This window comes from Capra hircus, chromosome 18 (assembly GCF_001704415.2).
Source record: "Capra hircus breed San Clemente chromosome 18, ASM170441v1, whole genome shotgun sequence".
NCBI lineage: Eukaryota > Metazoa > Chordata > Mammalia > Artiodactyla > Bovidae > Capra > Capra hircus.
The window spans coordinates 14,394,169-14,412,747 of record NC_030825.1 but is presented as its reverse complement, the minus strand read 5'-3'; the positions used below and the strand labels follow the sequence as shown (position 1 = coordinate 14,412,747).

The window sequence follows — 18,579 nt, the reverse complement described above, 5'->3', positions numbered from 1 at the left end:
AGAGCGCAGCGTCTGGTGGGCTAGGGGCTCCAAAGAGGTCTCGCTAACATCTCAGATCTCTGCTCCGAAATGCCTCTTTGATCTGAAAACAGCTGAGTAACATTCATCTGCTTTTCACATTTTCCTGTCCAGATATGAGTCACTTCCCGCCTTCAGTCGGCTAGGGTTTTCCTTTCTGCCTTTCTTCATAAACCCTAATGTTCAGCCCTGGAACTTGTAGGTACTGTGGCCCAGGAAAACGCCAGACAGGTTTCCCTGTGCTCGTTGACTTTGTATATTCTATTGTCTAAAGAAGTGGAGGGTCTGGATTAGAGTGAGGTCACTGTGGGTAAGTTTTTAAAAATAGTGACTGGGAGAGTGTAAGAGCTGTTTATTTGCTGACAGTCTGCCTGGGGAAGTCAGACAGGAACAGTGGGCAGTTTCACTGAGCGAGGCCGGGCAGCACACAACTGCTAAACGTAGTGTTTTCTTTGTTTTGCCAGAAAGGAAACAAGCGTTCTTGTTTTTTTTAAAGAATAATTCCTTCCTGTGAGATGCTATTTTAAGTTTAAAATACTCTGAACCAAACGGGTTCTAGTGTCTCCCAGGATCCCTATCAACCCTGATACAACTTTATAAATTTATAGAGGCTCAAAAATTCAGGCAGCGGTTTGTGAAGGCAAGGACTCTGGTCAGTGCTGGCCGCCTTGTGCCCAGCCCTGGAGTATGGTCCAGCACACAGTAGGCGCTTCATAAGATGAGGTGGTGAATGAACAAGTTGTTGGATCGGCATGTTGTTTTCTGCGAAGATCCAGATGGTTGGTGTTTCTGGATTGGGGAGGAGATGTGAGGAGTCTGGTACCACTGCTGGGCTCTGCTGCCGGCGGGTGGAGAGCGCCTTTGGCGGTGCGTCAGCCCACAGTGTGGCTCTGCACCCTGGAGACTGTCACACCAACGGCCGAGGGCTGCCTGCGGCCCACCCGCCCCTGACTTTATGGCGCCACCCAGTAGAACTCCCTGTGACGGACCAGGGTTCTGGGTCCGCTCAGCATGGCAGCTACTGGCCATGTGTGGCTGCCGAGTGCTTAAAATGTGGTTAGTGCAACTGAGAAATGAGGTTTTTAATTTTATTCAGTTGTAATTAATACCAAGGTAAGTGGTCCCATGGGGTCAGTGGCTGCAGTAGTGGGAGGCACAGGGTTAGAACCTTTCTGAAGCCTGGTGCCCAGAGTTGCTCGTTCTCTGGGCGCTTAGACGTATTATGGGAGGAGAGAGTTCTGTGGCCAAAAAAAAAAAAATTGGGGAAATGTGGTTAATAAAAGTAGATTTACTTGTCACAGGACTTCTCAGAGCCTTTAATATGATCACGTACATGGGCAGTCTACGAAAAGGAGTTTCTTAGATTTTCCCTCCAAACTTTTGACCACGAAGCTTTCTGGGGGTTGGCCCTGAACGTCTTACAGAGTGGTGTTCGCTGGAGGAAACTCAGGATGTGTGGCCAACCAGGAGATGGGGCGTCTGCAGAAAGTGTAACATGATAGTTTTGTGAGTTACACTGAGTGTGTCAGGTTAGACAGGTGTTGAGTATCTGCAGACATGCCCATAGTACACAGCCAAGTGACCTGCAGGAATACGGGTGAGAAATCAGGAGGGTGTGTATGCCGTTCACACAAGAAAGCCTCCCTCATTCGCTGGGGTCTTTCCGGAAGAGCTGGATTGTCTGACTGCTGTGCCTGCCAGAAGTTCATAAGCTTGCAGAAGCAAGCAGTTAAATGAGTATTTGAGATGCATTCGTGTTTGAATCAGAAACAGGACATACATACCTGAGTGTGGTTTGGGGGTTTGGAAGCTAGATCATGTTTATTAAATGCTGTTTTATTTTCAAAAATATTTGTGCTCGAATATTTGCATCTTACAAACTTAATTTGTATCTTAAAACTTCAGTGCTTACAAGCTTAATTGTATCATTTTCCTTCTGAGGAGAGAAAAAAAGCACCCGTGCGAGTGAAAGGGGAGGCATGGGGAGGGGATCGCTTTGGGGCTGTCTGATGTGACTGTCTTCTCCTGTCCTGTCCACCCGTGCAGCCGTGGCCCCTGCTCTGTAGGGGCGGCGCTAGGGGTCTAGAGCACCTGCTCCACAACTGCAGTCCTCGCACCTGTAGCCTGGCCCCGCCCCAGAAGGAGATGGAAGACGCCAACGAAGGCTCTGGGCAGCTGCGTCTCTAAACAACCAGAGTGGGAGATGTTGATCTTTAGTCTTTTAGGGATGAGAACAGAGCATAACCAATCTTCAGTTACAGTTATCATCCATGCCCTCTAGCAGGCAAATAAACGTATGTTCTTTTCAAGCACCGTTCCCTTTTTTTTAAATTTGTTTTTATATTTTCCCTGTATTTTCTGTCTCACGATCAACTTTGCCCTCATTCTGAGCTCGGCCTCCAGCTTCCCTCGTTCCTGACGAGCTCCCCGTGGAGGAGACGGTGCCGGGTGCTGGGAGCTTTCCTGTGAAGGCCACTAACATATCGATCGATGCAAACTAATCATATATACTTTAAGCTTTTATTTCGTTTTTATAATTTTGTTTGTTGTTTCTTTGTTTTGCTTACTTTTACAGTGACTGTTGAAAAGATAGACCTGAAGGGATTATCACACAAAAAAAATGAAAGGAATGTTGAATGTTCCTTTGAGGTAAGATACTAAGTTTTTTTCCCCTTTTCTCCTTGAAAGGATAGGACAGGAATATTTACCACGAAGCAATACTTTTATTTATCTAAATAAAAGACGGGTCTTTTTGCAAAGCTCTGTGCCAATGCTGTGGGAGATAGAAGTGGGGGCTGGGCCTTGCAAGCGGCCGGTCCCCAAGATGCGCTTGTTGGGGCTGCTTGCTCTCCATCGAGGGGAGGTGTGGGCTCAGGTGCAGCCTGAGCTCGCAGTCCAGTTGTGTCCCTGTTAGCTGTGTGACCAAGGACAGTGCTGAACCTGTGTGTGTCCCAGCACCTCCATCCAGTCAGAGGCTGGAGTCCAGGGGAGTCAGTGCCTGCAGAGATGAGCCGTGTTCCTCTGCACCTCCCGGATGACAGAAACTCCTTGGTGGTTTTGGGGGGTATGTGCTCTGGACTGACACACTCCGCTCCTGGTAGTTGGTCCCCTAATTTGGCTACAGTGGAGAATTGTGAAAATTGAGGCGTACTGTTTGTCAGGCCCTTTGAACCCCACTCACAGCCAGTCTGCTCAAACTGGGTTTGGATTCAGCCCCCATCCTCAGCCTCTCTGTTAAGCAGCGAGCTTGGGCAGGGTGGACCCTCGGCCTCTCCCCAGACTAGGAGCTTGTGACCAGGATGGGGGCAGCAGGCTGGCAGATAGGGACACCCTGAGTCTTCTGGAGGTCCAGCGGACAATTCCAGAAGGCTCCTTGGAGGCCTGTCTCAGCTCTGAGCTTACTGTCCCATGTGGTTATTGCTGAGTTTAGGAAGTTTCTACCCAGATGCATAAGCTGAATGAAGTGTTTTAGTGTTTAAAGAAAAGCTTTGGTTATCTGAAAGCTTACTTCTCCCGATGAGATAACTGATAAGCACACTCTTGTGTTTAGGACAGTGATAAGCCTTCACCAGCTAGCAGTTCAGCTAGTTTTTTTTTTCTGTGGGGGCCCGGGGTTATTAACCTAGATAGTGTATTCAAAAGCAGAGACATTACTTTGCCGACTAAGGTCCATCTAGTCAAGGCTATGGTTTTTCCTGTGGTCATGTATGGATGTGAGAGTTGGACTGTGAAGAAGGCTGAGCGCCGAAGAATTGATGCTTTTGAAATGTGGTGTTGGAGGAGACTCTTGAGAGTCCCTTGTACTGCAAGGAGATCCAACCAGTCCATTCTGAAGGAGATCAACCCTGGGATTTCTTTGGAAGGACTGATGCTAAAGCTGAAACTGCAGTACTTTGGCCACCTCATGCGAAGAGTTGACTCATTGGAAAAGACTCTGATGCTGGGAGGGATTGGGGGCAGGAGGCGAAGGGGACGACCGAGGATGAGATGGCTGGATGGCATCACGGACTGGATGGACGTGAGTCTGAGTGAACTCTGGGAGATGGTGATGAACAGGGAGGCCTGGCGTGCTGCGATTCATGGGGTCGCAAAGAGTCGGACACGACTGAGCGACTGAACTGAACTGGGGTTACTAACTTGATGTGCCCTTAGGGATTTACAGCCCAAACTGTATTTGTTGGATGGTAATTTGAGATACTAAGGAAAGATAAAGATGAACATTTAAAAACACACAACTCTCTTATTTATGAAGCACGCTGCTCGTTCGTGCAGCTTCAGTCGTGTGCATGCTCTGGGCAGTGAGTTGCCCTCTCCTGCTTGTGACTAAGTTAAATGGCTGCCTGTGGGATGTGAGTGTGTAACATGCATGAGCTTTGGTTTGGGCATCCCATTGCGCTAGAAAGATGAGGTGCCTTATGGTCACCTAGTTTCCAGGGTTTAACCACGGTCTCTGGCTGGCTGTGGTCAGAGCTGCAGTTCTGTAGAGGGGAAGGACCATGGACCCTGTGGGAACATCTCTGCACACACCTGTAAACTTACAAATCTCTGTCATCTCACACACCCGTCTACAAAAGCAAGTCCCAGGAGCATTTTTCTGTTCCAGCAATCAACACGATGAAGCTAAAATTTGCATGGAGAAAATTCCCTGGTAGTCCGGTGGTTAGGACTTGGCACGTTCACTGCCATGGCCCACGCTCAGTCCCTGGTTGAAGAGCTAAGATACTGCATGCTGTGTGGTGCAGCCTGCGTAAATAAGTGAATGATAAACAGCATGTATATGGAAAAAACTACAGAGCAGTCAAAACAGGTTTGAAATTGTTGAGAAGGGGAGGGGCCACCCCTGGGGCCAGAGGCGTGCTCACATGTACACGGTCGGTTGATTATTTGGAGGACTTTGGGAGAATATCATTGGTGTTTTTAAAGAGGAAACATTTTTAAAATTTTCTAAGCGGCTTTCTTTTTTACACTTCTGATGAGACAGGTATCCCACACCATAAAATCCACCCATTTTAAGTGTTCGGTGCTGAGACCTCCCTGGTCATCCAGTGGCTAAGACAGCTGTGCTCCCAATACAGGGGACCAGGGTTTGACCCCTGGTCAGGGAAGGAGGTCACAACTAAGGCCCAGTGCAGCCAAATAAATTAAAAAAAAAAAAGGTTCAGTGTTTTTACAATTTATTCAGAATTTAGTAACCATTACCACAATTTAATTTTAGTGTTTATATCACCCCAAGAAGCCCCATGCCTGTTAGCAGTCATTGCCCTCTCCTTCCAAGTCCCAGGCAGTACTAATCCGCTTTCTGTCTCTGGGTTTGCCTGTGCTGTGTATTTCTCACGAGTGCAGCCATACATATGTGATCTCTTGTGATTGGTTTCTTTCATGCAAATGATGTTTGTGTGGCTCATCTGTGTTGTATCATGTATTGGTACTTCCCTTCTGATGGCTGAGTGAGTCTGCACTGTGTGGATGGACACATTCTGTTTGCCCACTCAGCAGCTGGCTGGTACACTTCTGGGTTGTTCCCACTTTTTGCCTCTTATGGGTAATGCTGCTGTGAACATTTGTGTACAGGTTTCTGTGTGGACAAATGCTTTCGTTTCTCTCAGATATACACCTAGGACTGGAATTACCGGGCCTTTTGGCTTACAGATATTTTCTTTCGCTGTGTGGGAATTTATTTCATGTTCATGATGCTGTCCTTTGACACACAGATGTTTTGACTTTTGATGAAGTCCAGTTTACCTACTTTTTCTTTCGTTACTCGTGCCTTTTATGTTTAAGAACTCTTTGTCTAAGCCAAGGCAATAAGGAGTCATTCTTGAGTTTTCTGATAAGAGTTTTATTGTTGTGGAATTCCCTGGTAGTCAGTGGTTAAGTCTCCACATTCTCAAAGCAGGGGGCATGGGTTTGACCCCTGGTTGGGGAGCTAAGGTGCTGCATGCTGCTCAGCGAAGCCAAAAAAAGCAAACAAGGGAACTGTGGCCCTCAGAAGGACAAAGGCTGCTCGGGCGCCATCACTCAGGCTTAAGGTCCCTCCTTGCCCCCGAGTGCTCCGTATGTGTTCTGGGACAGGCAGCGCTCTGATGAGCCAGAGCAGCTCAGGCTCCCACTGCCTGAGGCTCTGCTCGGGGTTGCCCTGGGCTGGGCTTGGGGTCGGCGGTGGTGACTGCTCCATCTTGTGGGCCAGGCCTCCTCCGCTTTGGGCTAAGGCCCTGGATGCCACACCACCCTGGTCAGTGATTATTGACAAAGGTATAAAGGCAGTTCAGTGAAGATAAAGGTTAGTCTTTTTAACAAATGGTTCTGGAGCAGACAACCACATGCAAAGAAAAAAGAATCTTGATCAAACCTCACCTCTTGTATAGACGTTAACTCAAAACTAGTTTTGGACCTAAGCATAAAGCATAAACTGTAGAACTTGTAGAAGAAAGCACAGAAAAAAGGCTTGTGACTTAATCAGCAAGTGTTTCTTAGGTACCAAAACATGACCCATAGAAGACAGGATGGACGAATTAGGCTTCATCAGCATTGGAAACTTGCTCTTTGAAAGGCTCTGTGGAGAAAATTGAAAGACAAGCCACAGAACTAGGAGAAAGCTATTTGTAAATTACGTGTATGTTAGAGGATTTGTATTCAGACTATAAAAAGAACTCAATGATGAGAAAATAAGCCAATAAAAAATGCACAGACGTTTTACCAAGAAAGATGTGTGGATGGCAGAGAGCACACGTGAACATGTGCAGCGTCCTTAGCCGTTAGGAAGAGACCAGTTAAAACCACCACGAGCTAATGCTGTCTGCCCATCAGAATGGCTGAGATCCACAGGACTGACCACACCAACTGCTGGCGGGTATGTGGAAGGACTGTCATGGGAGCATAAGACGGTGAAACTACCTGGGGAGACTGTTCGGCAGTTTTTTAAAAAGTTAAACATACTCCTAAAATACGACTCATTGGCCCCACTTCTAGGTCAGTACCCAAAGGAAATGAAAGTATGTGTTCATACAAAGGTTTGTCCACGAATGTCTATAACAGCTTTATTTGTAAGGCCCCAAATAGCCATCACTGGGAGACTGGGTGTACACCGTGTACTGTGACCACACAGTGGGCTGTTGGGCATGGAGGAGCTGTTACTGATGCAGTATGGACAGAGAGAACTCCACAATTGCGCATGTGAAAGAAGCCAGGGAAGAAAGCATGCTCCTTATGGGTTTATTTAGATAAATTTAGAAAATGCGAAATAATCTGCAGTGACAGAAAGCAGGTCAGTAGCTTGCTGGGGAGGGGTGATGGCTATGTCCGTTATATTGACCAGAAGGATGGTTTCATGGGTGTATCTGCTCTGCTCAGCCGCTTCAGTCCTGTCCGACTCTTCGCGACCCCATGGACTGCAGCCCACCAGGCTCCTCCGTGCATGGGATTCTCCAGGCAGGAGTACCGGAGTGGGTGCCATCATGGGTGTATGTGTACGTGTAAACCGACCAGAGTGTACATTTTAAATATGTGCATCTCAGTGTTAGTTATACTGCAATAAAACACTTTTAAAAGTTACCTGAGGATTAATTTTTGTCCACAAAGCCCTAGATAGGATAATAATTAGGATAAATTGTCCTTTAAATAGGTTGTCTTTTGAACTTGGAAATGAATATCTATTGTACCATGGCCAGAACAGTAAAAACTTTTATTGGGAGTGTCTGCCGTACCACGGTGAGGGGTGCCCTCTGTTGCTTACAGTGTAGGAAGACTCAGGAAGCAGTTTTTTCTGGAAGCTTTCACTTATTAAGGGGAAAGTCAGCGACACTTCCCGTGCCCCCTCCCCCCCTCATTTTCGCAGCCTTATTTATCTCTAGTTTTAATTTTTATGTGTCATTGTTATCCAGGATGCAAATGAAAGGTGTTTTTTTTTTTTTTTTTTAATAGGAAGATGTAAGTAACAAATAGGCTACAAGTAGGAGTTCGAGTTTCCTGTTCTTTTTTCTCCATGGAGTTGGTTTTTTTGCTGAAGTTGTAATTGCTAGTTACTAGTTACCGTGGAAATCAAATCCAGGAAGCAGATGACAGAATCTTTTAAAATACAAACTGATTTTGTATCCATGTAGAAATGTCCACATGTTACCAGCTTCCCCAAACTCACTGTCGAATAACTTAAACTTTTTAAAAAGTACATTTTTCTTTACTTATTATGCATGAAGGACAGGGTGGGAAAAAACCCCAGAAGACGACCCAAATGCTTGAAATGCCTAGCAGACGGGAGAGTGGTGTTGACTTAAGAGGGGCTGCGGAGCAGCAGCGCTGAGAGCCCTGCTCTCCTCACGCCAGCTCTGGGGAACCCAGCTGCTGTTGCGCTGCCGACTCTGCGGCCCCACGGGCTGTAGCCCAGCAGGCTCCTCTGTCCTTGGGGCTTCCCAGGCAAGATGCTGGAGTGGGCTGACCGAACATTTATTTTAGTGCTGCGTCTTCTGTAAAAGTTGGCTTTTCCGTCTCGAAACAGCCTTCACTGCCCTGGATGCTCCCTCGTTGCTAGCTGAGGGTCGGTCTTGACAGCTGTTTCTTGCTCAGTTTCTGCTCCCATCAGCTCCACGTGTGCAGAGGCCCCAGTGCGCGTGCTCGCGGCGCCAGCAGGCGCCCGGCGCCCCAGTGCTTGTGTGGCAGCCGGGCCGTGTGGTGGGCGCTGAGTGCTTCTCCTTGCCAGTGTTCTGCTCTTCCTGGGGCTGACTGTCTCCCTCTGTTTGTTGCTTGGGAACAAGTACTTGGAAAACACCTTTGCCCCTAAAGTTTTCCCTGGTTGTGTTCAAATGGGTCCGACATTCCGTTGGTTTCCCCTCTGGAGCCGTGGCCCTTCTCCCACCTGGACTCAGGCTGGCACCGTCTCGTTGAGGCCCCTGTGTCTTCACCTTGGGGTCCCCTCTTCCCTTCCAGCTCTGGTTCCCTGCTCTTGGCCCCCAGATCATCTCTTGTTGCAGGTCAGTTCTGGTTCTTGTAGCTTCTCAGAGAAGGTCCTGGGGAGGCACAGTTCCCGACTTTCACGTTTGGTGGTGTCTTTATCCATCTGCCCTGACACGTGATGGGAATACAACTCTAGACCAGCCGCCATGTTTCCTTAGGAGCTTGGAAGCACTTCTTATTTCCTGTCTCTCAGTATTACTGTTGAGAAGCATGGCTCTGTTCTACAGTTTCCAGAAGTTTTAGGACCTTTTCTTGGTTCCAGTCACTCGCACATTTCTCAGAGCCAGACTTGGGTGTAGGTTTCCATCCTCTGTGCTGGGACGCATCAGCCCTTTTTATTTAAGCCCCTTAACTTGGGGACCTTTTCTTGAGTCATTCTTTTGATTTCCTCTGCCCCTTTTTACTTAAGCCCGTTAACTTGGGGACCTTTTCTTGAATCATTCTTTTGATTTCCTCTGCCCCATTTTTCTCAGTTTTATTTTGGAACTCCTGCTGTTGGCATGTTGGACCTTAAGACTGGCCCTCTGTTTTATTTCTTTTTGCCTCTATTTTCTTTCCCTTTGACTTTTTTGATTTCCTCTGTGGAAGAGTCCTTCATCTTCTGTATCTTGAATTGAATTTTTCACCTCTGCTGTCCTGTTTTAAACTTCGAAGAACTCTTGTTCCCTGACAGTTCTTTTCTCATAGCATCCTGTTCTTGGCGATGCTTTCTCCTTGTAGTTCACAGCAAATCTTGGTGGTAGTTTTAGCATTAAAAACCAGTTCCCAAAGCACGTGGTCCGTGCTGCTTCCAGGCTGCCTTGCCCTTGGTGACTGTTCTGCCTGTCCTTGTGTTTGGCTTCAGAGCTCCTCAGAGGCCTGCTGGCATGTCTAGAGGTTCTGGGCACATGAGGGCTGTGACCTGAGTAGCAGAGCCTCTTCCTAAGCTGCTGCCCCTGCACCAGAGGGTGCTGGGAGCAAGACAGACAGTCAGAGGAGTCAGACTCTGAGTGTGAAGAAATGCTTACCTGTTCTGTGCATACCATGCTTTTTTGTGTGTGCTTAAGATACATTGAAGTCCATCTCTTTAGGTCTCGGTGGCTCTTTGAGTGAGTGCAGGTGATAAGAAACGACTGTGGCAGCATTTGATTGGCAGTGTTTTTTCTTGCTGGTACAGGAGCCATGGGTTAGCTTATGACTGATGCTATCCTGGACTTGCTGGGTCATGTGTCTCTAGCTTGTGGCAAGATGCCAGGCTGCTCTCCTGGCCCACACCCCTCTGGGGGCTGGCCGGCCTCTCTTCTGGCTCAGGGCTGGGTCAGGTCAGCCTGCAATTCCTGCAGAGGTGTGTTGCTGAAGTCAGCTGGTTTCCAGTCCTTGCTTTGTATCTGCCCTGGGTGGAAACATCAACTCCTTTTGGAAGTCAAAGAAGATTATATCAGGAGGAGGCAACCCAGAATAGTTGTGCCTCTTTAAATGTAAGATCGTCAGGGAAGCAGATTGTCTGTTTCAATGTAAAATGGTGTGTTTGTGCTGTGCTCACCATTTGGGTGTTGGGCTTGGTGCTTTGAGTTGAGTTAGGGTGTGTTCATGCCGCGTGACATGCAGCATGTTCTGCTTTGAAGACCACAGTGCCAACAGTGCCTGGGTCACGCATCTAAAGCTAGAGAGCCCTCAGCTTTTATCGTGGCTGCTGCTGCTGTTTCAGGTAGGGAGCAGCTCACTACCCCCAGTCTTGTTTTTAGTGTTGTTAAAAGATTTAATTATTTTAAACAGAAAAAATGGTGTAGGTATTCTCATTTTAGTGTAGGTAGATTTTGGATGGTGCACAGCACATTCATTAAAAAATGCTAGCGCTTGTGATGAATTCTGGGAGGCGTCGATAATTCAGAGATAAAAGAGAAAGGTTCCTTGCCTTGATCGATTTATATTTTGTTGGGGCTTGAAAAACACACCTTAGTAATTGTTCTGTGCTATGACAGCTCCAGACTAGAAAGGGACTCGTGCGAATTTCAACAGGGAGGAGAGATGCCAGCCTTGAGTTCAGGCCTGGGACACCGTCAGGAAACATGCGAGAGGCCGGCGGGTGGTGGGCGCTTGAGAGTTGCTTGATTATCTCCAGGCTCTAGTTTCTCTACATCAGTGTGCATGTAATGCTTCCCTGTGGGTGATGAAGACTCTCAGTCATTTTATTTCCTGACTTGAAATCCTCCAGTGCTTCTGGACTTCCGGGTGAATGGCATGGTTTCATGGTTTAACCTTTCTTGTTCTGGGCCCTGCTTCCCTCCCGTCCCACCCTCTTCCCTCTGTCCTGTCTCGCTCCTCTGAGTTCAGCTCACACCTTTCTCAGCGCAGGAGAGCCTCTAACAGGTGTTTGTGCTGACATAGGTGGAAAATACCACAGGCAGTGCTGGGAAGCCAGCCCCCTGCCCCAGGGAACTCACAGTCTATTTGGGAAGATGGACATTTGTGGTCGTGAACTAAAACTGCCCGTTGTCACAGGTACAGGGAGGAAGGACAAACACAACCAGGCGCCGTAGAGCTTCTGGAAAGGCCTTTCTGGTGTTCCCTGCTGCGTTCCTCCCCTGCCCCCTGCAGTGGAAGCTGTTCCCTGCTCTCCCGGTCCTGACTGCCCTGACTTGTGTCAGACTCCTGAGGGCCAGCGGCACGGCCGCAGCCCTGAGCGTGAGCACTCACTGGACGGGCTCACTTCTCATAGCGTCTTGACTCCATGTAGACAGACGGGGGTCCCCACGTGGGGGGCTGTGCACACAAGCACAAGCAGTCGGGGTCGTCACGGACTTTATGACGCTTTAAGGGGCAACCTTAGACTCCACGCATGAGTGACTTAGTGATGTTTGAATAATTGTGCAAAACAGGAAGTTAAGCTTTAATGGACTAGAGTTACGTGAACATCTTTTCTATAACACGCCAAGGGGTATATAAACACACGAGGCTTTTATATATATAAAGTCTCGTCTCACTACCGCCATGTACTGGCTGTGAATCCCTGGAAGAACGTGCTGTGAATTGAGTATGTGGAGTCTGTTTTTAAGGTTTGTTTATTTATTTGTTTTTAAGGTCTTGTGGTCTGATTCTTCAATCACATCAGTAACCAAATCTTCCTCTGAAGTGACTGAATTTATTTCAAAGGTAAGGTGATTTAAGGGCTCTTACAAGAATTACAGGGTCCCATTCATCGCGGTCAGAAGGCAGCCTGACGTCCATGGACGCTGCCTTGAGCCAGGGCAGTGAGTGCAGGGTGGCGTTCCCGCTGGTGGGGCACGTGGTCCACACTCCTGCCCGTTGTTGAGAACTGGCCGGGGCAGAAGGGTGTGAGTCCGTGGGTGCCAAGGGCTGTTTGGCTGATGGTGGTTTGTTGCTCTCCAGCCACGGCTGAGGGAGGGGAGGGGCTACACGGGCGGCAGTGGGCAGAGACTTCACCTGCACCTTGATGTGTTTACATATTGAATCTTCCTGTTTGTTTTTATTTTTTCAAATATTTAAAAAAATTGAAAGACGGATGATGTACATCCTGCTTGTTTTTAAATTGATTCAACAAATACCATTTCACTCAACACCAAGCTGCTCTTTACCACCGTACACTCTTGTGCATCCACACACGCCTGCATGTTTAAAGTCGCCCAGCCTGGCCTGTGCCAGGTGGTGAACCACTGTCTTAGCCACAGTTGAGCATCTGAAGTGGCCACCTTTGCCAAGTGGAGCCAGCATGGCTGCAGTGTCTCCAGAGTGCAGCTCGCAGTTTGATTATCAATTCAGTTCAGTTCAGTCGCTCAGTCGCTCGCTGACTCTTTGCGACCCCATGGACTGTAGCACGCCAGGCCTCCCTGTCCATCACCAACTCCCAGAGTCCACCCAAACCCAGGTCCATTGAGTCGGTGATGCCATCCAACCATCTCATCCCCTGTCGTCCCTTTCTCCTCTGCCCTCAATATTTCCCAGCATCAGGGTCTTTTCAAATGAGTCAACTCTTCGCATGAGGTGGCCAAAGTATTGGAGTTTCAGCTTCAGCATCAGTCCTTCCAAAGAACACCCAGGGCTGATCTCCTTTAGGATGGACTGGTTGCATCTCCTTGCAGTCCAAGGGACTCTCAAGAGTCTTCTCCAACACCACAGTTCAAAAGCATTAATTCTTTGGCACTCATCTTTCTTTATAGTCCAACTCTCTCATCCATACATGGCCAGTGGAAAAACCATAGCCTTGACTAGACGGACCTTTGTTGACAAAGTAACGTCTCTGCTTTTTAATATGCTGTCTACTTTGATTATAAGATCAAGGAAAACATCCCATGGGAGAAAATCAAGTTGAAAAGCTTGGACAGAAGTTGCTCGATTGCGCCTTTGTTTCGGCCTGCCCTGCCCTGAACAGCGCCACAGGCCTTCTTTCTAGGGCTGTGGGTCCTGCCCCGGGCTCTCCTGCTCCTCTGCACCATGTAGACCACTGAGTTTCCTCTTCTCCGGGCCTCCCTACTTGTTTTGTGGAAAAGTGCTTCTCTGGGCTCCACTCAGGCTGGCAGACCTTGCCACTCTAGTCTGGGCATTTGCAGCGGCTGACACTCCCCTGGCTTCGGCTCCTTTGCCCTTCCTGGGCTTCTGCCTCACTGTCTGGTCCATCCCTTCCTTCAGTATTTCTTCTGCTCCACTCTCTCTTCTCCTGGGCCTTGAGTTACGGGTACTTGAACCTGTCTTCAAGTTGAGGGATGTTTCTCCTCAGCTCTCTCCAGGTTGCTGATGAGCCGAATTCTTCATCTCTGGTACCATGATTTTAGGGGTTCTTGTTCATTTTCAGTTGTCTGATAGCTCTGACATCTGGGTTATTTCTGAGTCTGGTTCTAATGATTATCTTGACAATAGACTCCCACCTCTTTTTTATCTTATAATTTTTGATTGAATGTTAGACATCATGTCTAGAAACTAGCCTGGAAATGGAATCCGTCAAACCATTAGTGTGGCTTTGGGTTAGTCTTGTCAGGAGCAGAGCTGGGTTTGGGTTCCTCCAGCAAGACCTGCTGGTCCCTGGAGTCTCGAGAGGAGTGTGGCGGTGTCTTGCCTCACCTGTGGGATGGAGTGGGTCTGCCTGCCCCATTGATTCCACTCCCAGGGAGGGTGCTGTTACTTGTTGCTGGGGATAGATTTGTGGTGGGGATGGGGGCTCCCCATCCTGGTGCAGCCTGAGGTCCAGGCACAGGGTTGGGCCCTTTCGCATCATCGCCGCCCTTCCCTCCCCAGCAGCTGACCTGGTCCACTCTGTGCTCATGCAGGCCCCTCCACTCAGGAGGGCTTCCTGCCCTTCCTTAGCGCTAGAAGGATTTTGTTTCTACCTTCCCTGAGAGATGACCAGTGTCAGGAGGACTTCCTCTTCTTCCTCTTCTCCCAGAGGCAGGAAGGTGTTCTGCCTCATCCCCAGAAACTTGGGGGTGTGCTTGGGCTCTGAGAGTAGGCACTGTCTCATCCCTCCCCCAGTGGCCTGTGGGCTTTCTGCTTTGGCTGGGGAGCAGGCTCCGGGGGAGGTATGGGGTTTCCTGCCTGGCCCCTGGGACAGCTGTTGCACACTGTGCCCCCTGCAGAGGCTCCCTGCGGCCTGCCGCCCACGGAAGAGAGCTCGGAAGTGAGGGGACAGTCTCCCTGTCCCGTGCCTGGGCTCCTGGCCGGCTGCTGTCTGACCCTCACTCCGCCTGTGGGGCGTGTTCATCCCTGCCCATCTCCTCTGCCCACTCGAAGGGCAGCCACCTCTTCCTCGTGCTCTGCCGTGGCTGGACGGCTCACGTGCTCTGTCTCCTCGGAGGGCAGGTCCCTCTTGGGGTTGGGCCGATGAGGTGGCTTTGCCGGCCAGCTCCCTGTGCTGTGGTGGGCTGTGGCTTCCTGCGTCCCGGTGGGTGCAGAAGCCCAGACTCACCCCGGCAGATGCCGCCTCCTCGCACCTGCCCGGTGTTTCTCGCACTGAGCAACCCTGGTTTTGTAAAGGAGATTGTGCCAGACTCCCTGTGCCTTTCCGTCTCTTTCAGTTGTCTCAGCTGCATCCTGAAGAAAATTTGGAGAAATTCATTCCTTGCTTAGCTGGCCCAGATTCCTTTTATGTAGAGCGAAACCATATGGATCTGGAAGCGGACCTGAGGTAATGCTCCCCCCACACCCCTGCAAGGCCACGGAGAGCAGCCCCTGCAGCAGCACCGTGTGACTGGTGGACCGACGGCCCTCGGTGGTGTGGGTGGGGCTGGGCTGCCTGGTCACGGAGGGGCTGCTCAGGTGACATGTGGTCTGGGTGGTTCTGGTCTCCTCTTCAGTTACAGAGAATTTGAAGGATCTTAACAACCTAGGCGTGCTTTTGAGGATATGCAATTGAAGGAATTCCGAAGTATATGCCACCACATACTGTAATTTTGACAGTCTTACGAAATAAAATCTGGTTATTCTTTCTTTTCTGTAGTAGAAAGGATGAAACGAAGACCTATAAAAGGTCTCCTGGGCCCAGAGTCTCTGGACACTGAGGGTGTCCTGCATGCTGTCCTGTACACATTTATGGAGGGAGCCCTGCTGCCAGGGCCCGGGGACTGGGCCCACCGTCGGAGTGCCCCCCGGCAGCTGAGACCACAGGCCCTGTGCTGTGGGCCTCGAGAGACTCTGTTCATACAGTGTAATACAGTGTGAATGTGGGAAGGGGCTCCAGGAAACACGCGAATCCTGCCAAGAACTAAACTGAATACAGCAGGAAGATTAGAGGTTAAGGTGCTTCTGCTTAGTTTTTCTCTGATACAAATGCCTCTTAATGGAAAATTAAAATTTCTCCCCCAGTTACTTCTTGGTAATAATACATTTTAATGCTGATAAAACCACTCTGTTTCTTTTTTAGGTATTTGGCTTCGTTACCTTCTCATGTGTTAAAAAATGACCATGTTAAGAAATTTTTCAGCACTTCTTCTCCCACCCAACAGCTTCAAAGTCCAAGTGAGTTTGTAAAATGTAATTCAGTAAAAGTAGAAATACTTTCATGGTCTGTGAATGAATTGTTTTCATTTTAACTTGTAGGTCCTGGCAACCCTTCCCTTTCTAAAGTCGGTACCATGATGGGCGTGTCTGGAAGGTGAGACTTCTCCCATGCAACCAGCACATTTCTAGTCAGCCTTGCTACAGAGCTTGCTTCTCACTGTGTGTCAGCAGTTGTTTCTGGAGTTAGGCATTCTTGATCTAGTCTTGACTAGTAATATTGGATAAGAATTGGATAGAGAGAATCTACTTTTTGATTTCTCAAAAAATAGAAAAAAAGGGGTTCTCTGAGCCACTGGAATTAGAATTCCCAAAGACCCTTATTGCAAATGCCAGTTTCTGGGCCCTGTACATTCTAGGACACCAGAATTTCTGAGAATCTTCATTTTTACAAGCTCTCAGGCAGTGGTTAAGCCCATGAAGGGCCAGAGTTGCTGCTCTAGGGCTTCTCTGCCAGCTGGGGCCCTAAAATGGGCTGACCTGACATGTGGTGGGTGTGCGCACGCACACACACACACATATGCATGCGTGCACATACACACACACACACACACATACACACTTGGTCTTACTGACGCTATTCAGGCAAGGAGATCTTTGGTGTCCCGCTTTTCTTGTTCACCCCCACCTGGAGTGTGTGAGCACATGGTAAATCTTTGGGTCTGCAGTTTAGTGTGGAAGGGGCTGGGACAGAGAGAGATGCTTTTGCTCCTTCCAGCTTTCTGGAATTTACTTTAAAAAAATGTTTGGAGTCGATTTTAGTGTATCATTGTTAGTATCATCCTGTGATAGAAGCAACAGAAAAAAACTAGGCAGCTCAACCAGAAGTCTGGTGGTGACACACACATGTGTATACATGTGCTCAGCACCGTGTCTAGACAGGTGCGTGCACACGGCCGTGTCCAGATGGTCACCTGGTCCGTGGTGTGGTGGCAGAGGCCGCAACTTGAATGCTAGTGGTGGAGTCGGCCGCAGATGCAGTCCAGATCGAGGAGCTGGTCTTGAGTGGAGGCCGTGGAGTTTTGAAAACCACCTGTCTGCTGTCCTTGCAGGCCTGTGTGCGGAGTGGCTGGCATCCCGTCCTCTCAGGGCAGCGCCCAGCACCACGTGCAGCACGCAGCCAGCGCGGCCGCCTTGCCCCACTGCTCGCACTCGGGGGGTGCAGGCTCGGCGCTGGCCTATCGGACCCCGATGGACAGCTCACCCGCCATCCTGATGCCGTCCAGCCTGCAGGCCCCGCAGACCCAGGAGCAAAACGGGATTTTAGACTGGCTTCGGAAACTGCGTTTGCACAAGTATTACCCTGTCTTCAAACAGCTCACGATGGAGAAGGTATGTTGGTTACTGGCAGGCACATAGAATGCGCTTGTTGTCTTGGGTAATCTTTCTTTCTTTGGACCTCGTTCCCAGAGGAACCGAGCTGGGTTTGGGCAGTGTGTATGTTGTGGGGGTCATGCCACCTGGTCCTTAACACTGCCAGATGCGTGCTCCCCAGGTCCCACGAGCTCGCTGGAAGGGGCCGTGGATTTGAATTTGAAGCTGCCTGCAGCTGGAAACAAAAACTGGAACATAAATTGCTTGTGAACAAACAGCTTTTTAAAGGTAGTTTGGGGTCTTCCCAAGTAGATGCTTGCTGTATGTGATGTGAAGAGTGTTGTGCCTCCAGCCACCCTGCAGGGGGTAGAAGTAGTGGATTCTGGTGCTTGCATCCCCCTTGCTTAGATGGCCCTCAGTGCAGGCCTTTTTAAAGGACCCCACATACTTTGACCCAGGTAAATGCAAGTTTCATTGTCTCTGGTAAGTTAGACCTGTATGGGATGTTTTAACTCTGAGCGCCCTCTGCTGGATAAAGTGCTGTGGTAGCTTTGATCTCTAAACATTTCCTCTGTCCAAAAACCTGCAATTGAAGAACTAGAAATCAAGCTTTTACTGCTAATAAAAAACACATTTTAAGTATATTTTCAGTGCTCTCAGTTTAGGATTCATAAGTCTTAAAAACAACAGATTTTACTATCCTTGCTCATGATCAGTTAAAAAAGTTATAGTCTGATGTATGTAGTTGAAAAGGCTAAAATCACAGATCATATTATGGACTGGCACGAGAACCAAGTAGGATGTTTTTCTTAGTGTAAGGGCAGTGGGTTATGTTCCCATTCAGTTTGGATGGCACCTGCTTTTCTGGATCACTTGATACCCAACAGAGTTGCTGGTGTCCCGTGACTCCAAGAAACAAGAGCTGCTAAAGAGGACAATGCTCCTGTCTGTGGGAGCTGGGTCCCTGGAGCGGGAGACACTTCCATGAACTGCATCCCAGTAGCAGTTGAGACCGCAGGACACTGTCCTAGTCACCTGCCTGCACAGTACGCACCTTCCAGGGGCCCCACCTTCACCCAGCTGTGGCCCAGACACCTGTGCTAAAGGCTCAGGAGACACAGCTCGTGACCCTCACATGCAAAGTGGGTGTCTTGTATTTTGGACTTCGGACACCAAGTCACTTAGCAAGTAAAAGTTACAGCGTTTCCCTGTCTTTTATTATCTGGTTAAGTTTTGTGGGTTTACGTATCCGAGAGGTTGAATATGTTTATTAAGTTAAACTCCAAGTTTTTTGTTTTCAGAATCCTAATTAATTCT

At 48.8% G+C, this 18,579-nt stretch overlaps 1 protein-coding gene across 1 annotated transcript in view; it reads left to right on the top strand.

Moving 5' to 3' along the window:
• The window catches only part of ZCCHC14 (zinc finger CCHC-type containing 14), a 47,773-nt gene that overhangs the window by 20,976 nt on the left and 8,218 nt on the right, over positions 1–18,579 (top strand). Inside the window, exons 3-8 of the mRNA XM_018061828.1 lie at positions 2,594–2,667; positions 12,025–12,096; positions 14,970–15,079; positions 15,815–15,909; positions 15,991–16,045; positions 17,001–17,280. Of these exons, the coding sequence (XP_017917317.1) occupies positions 2,594–2,667; positions 12,025–12,096; positions 14,970–15,079; positions 15,815–15,909; positions 15,991–16,045; positions 17,001–17,280 (686 nt within the window). The remainder of the gene's footprint in view (positions 1–2,593; positions 2,668–12,024; positions 12,097–14,969; positions 15,080–15,814; positions 15,910–15,990; positions 16,046–17,000; positions 17,281–18,579) is intronic.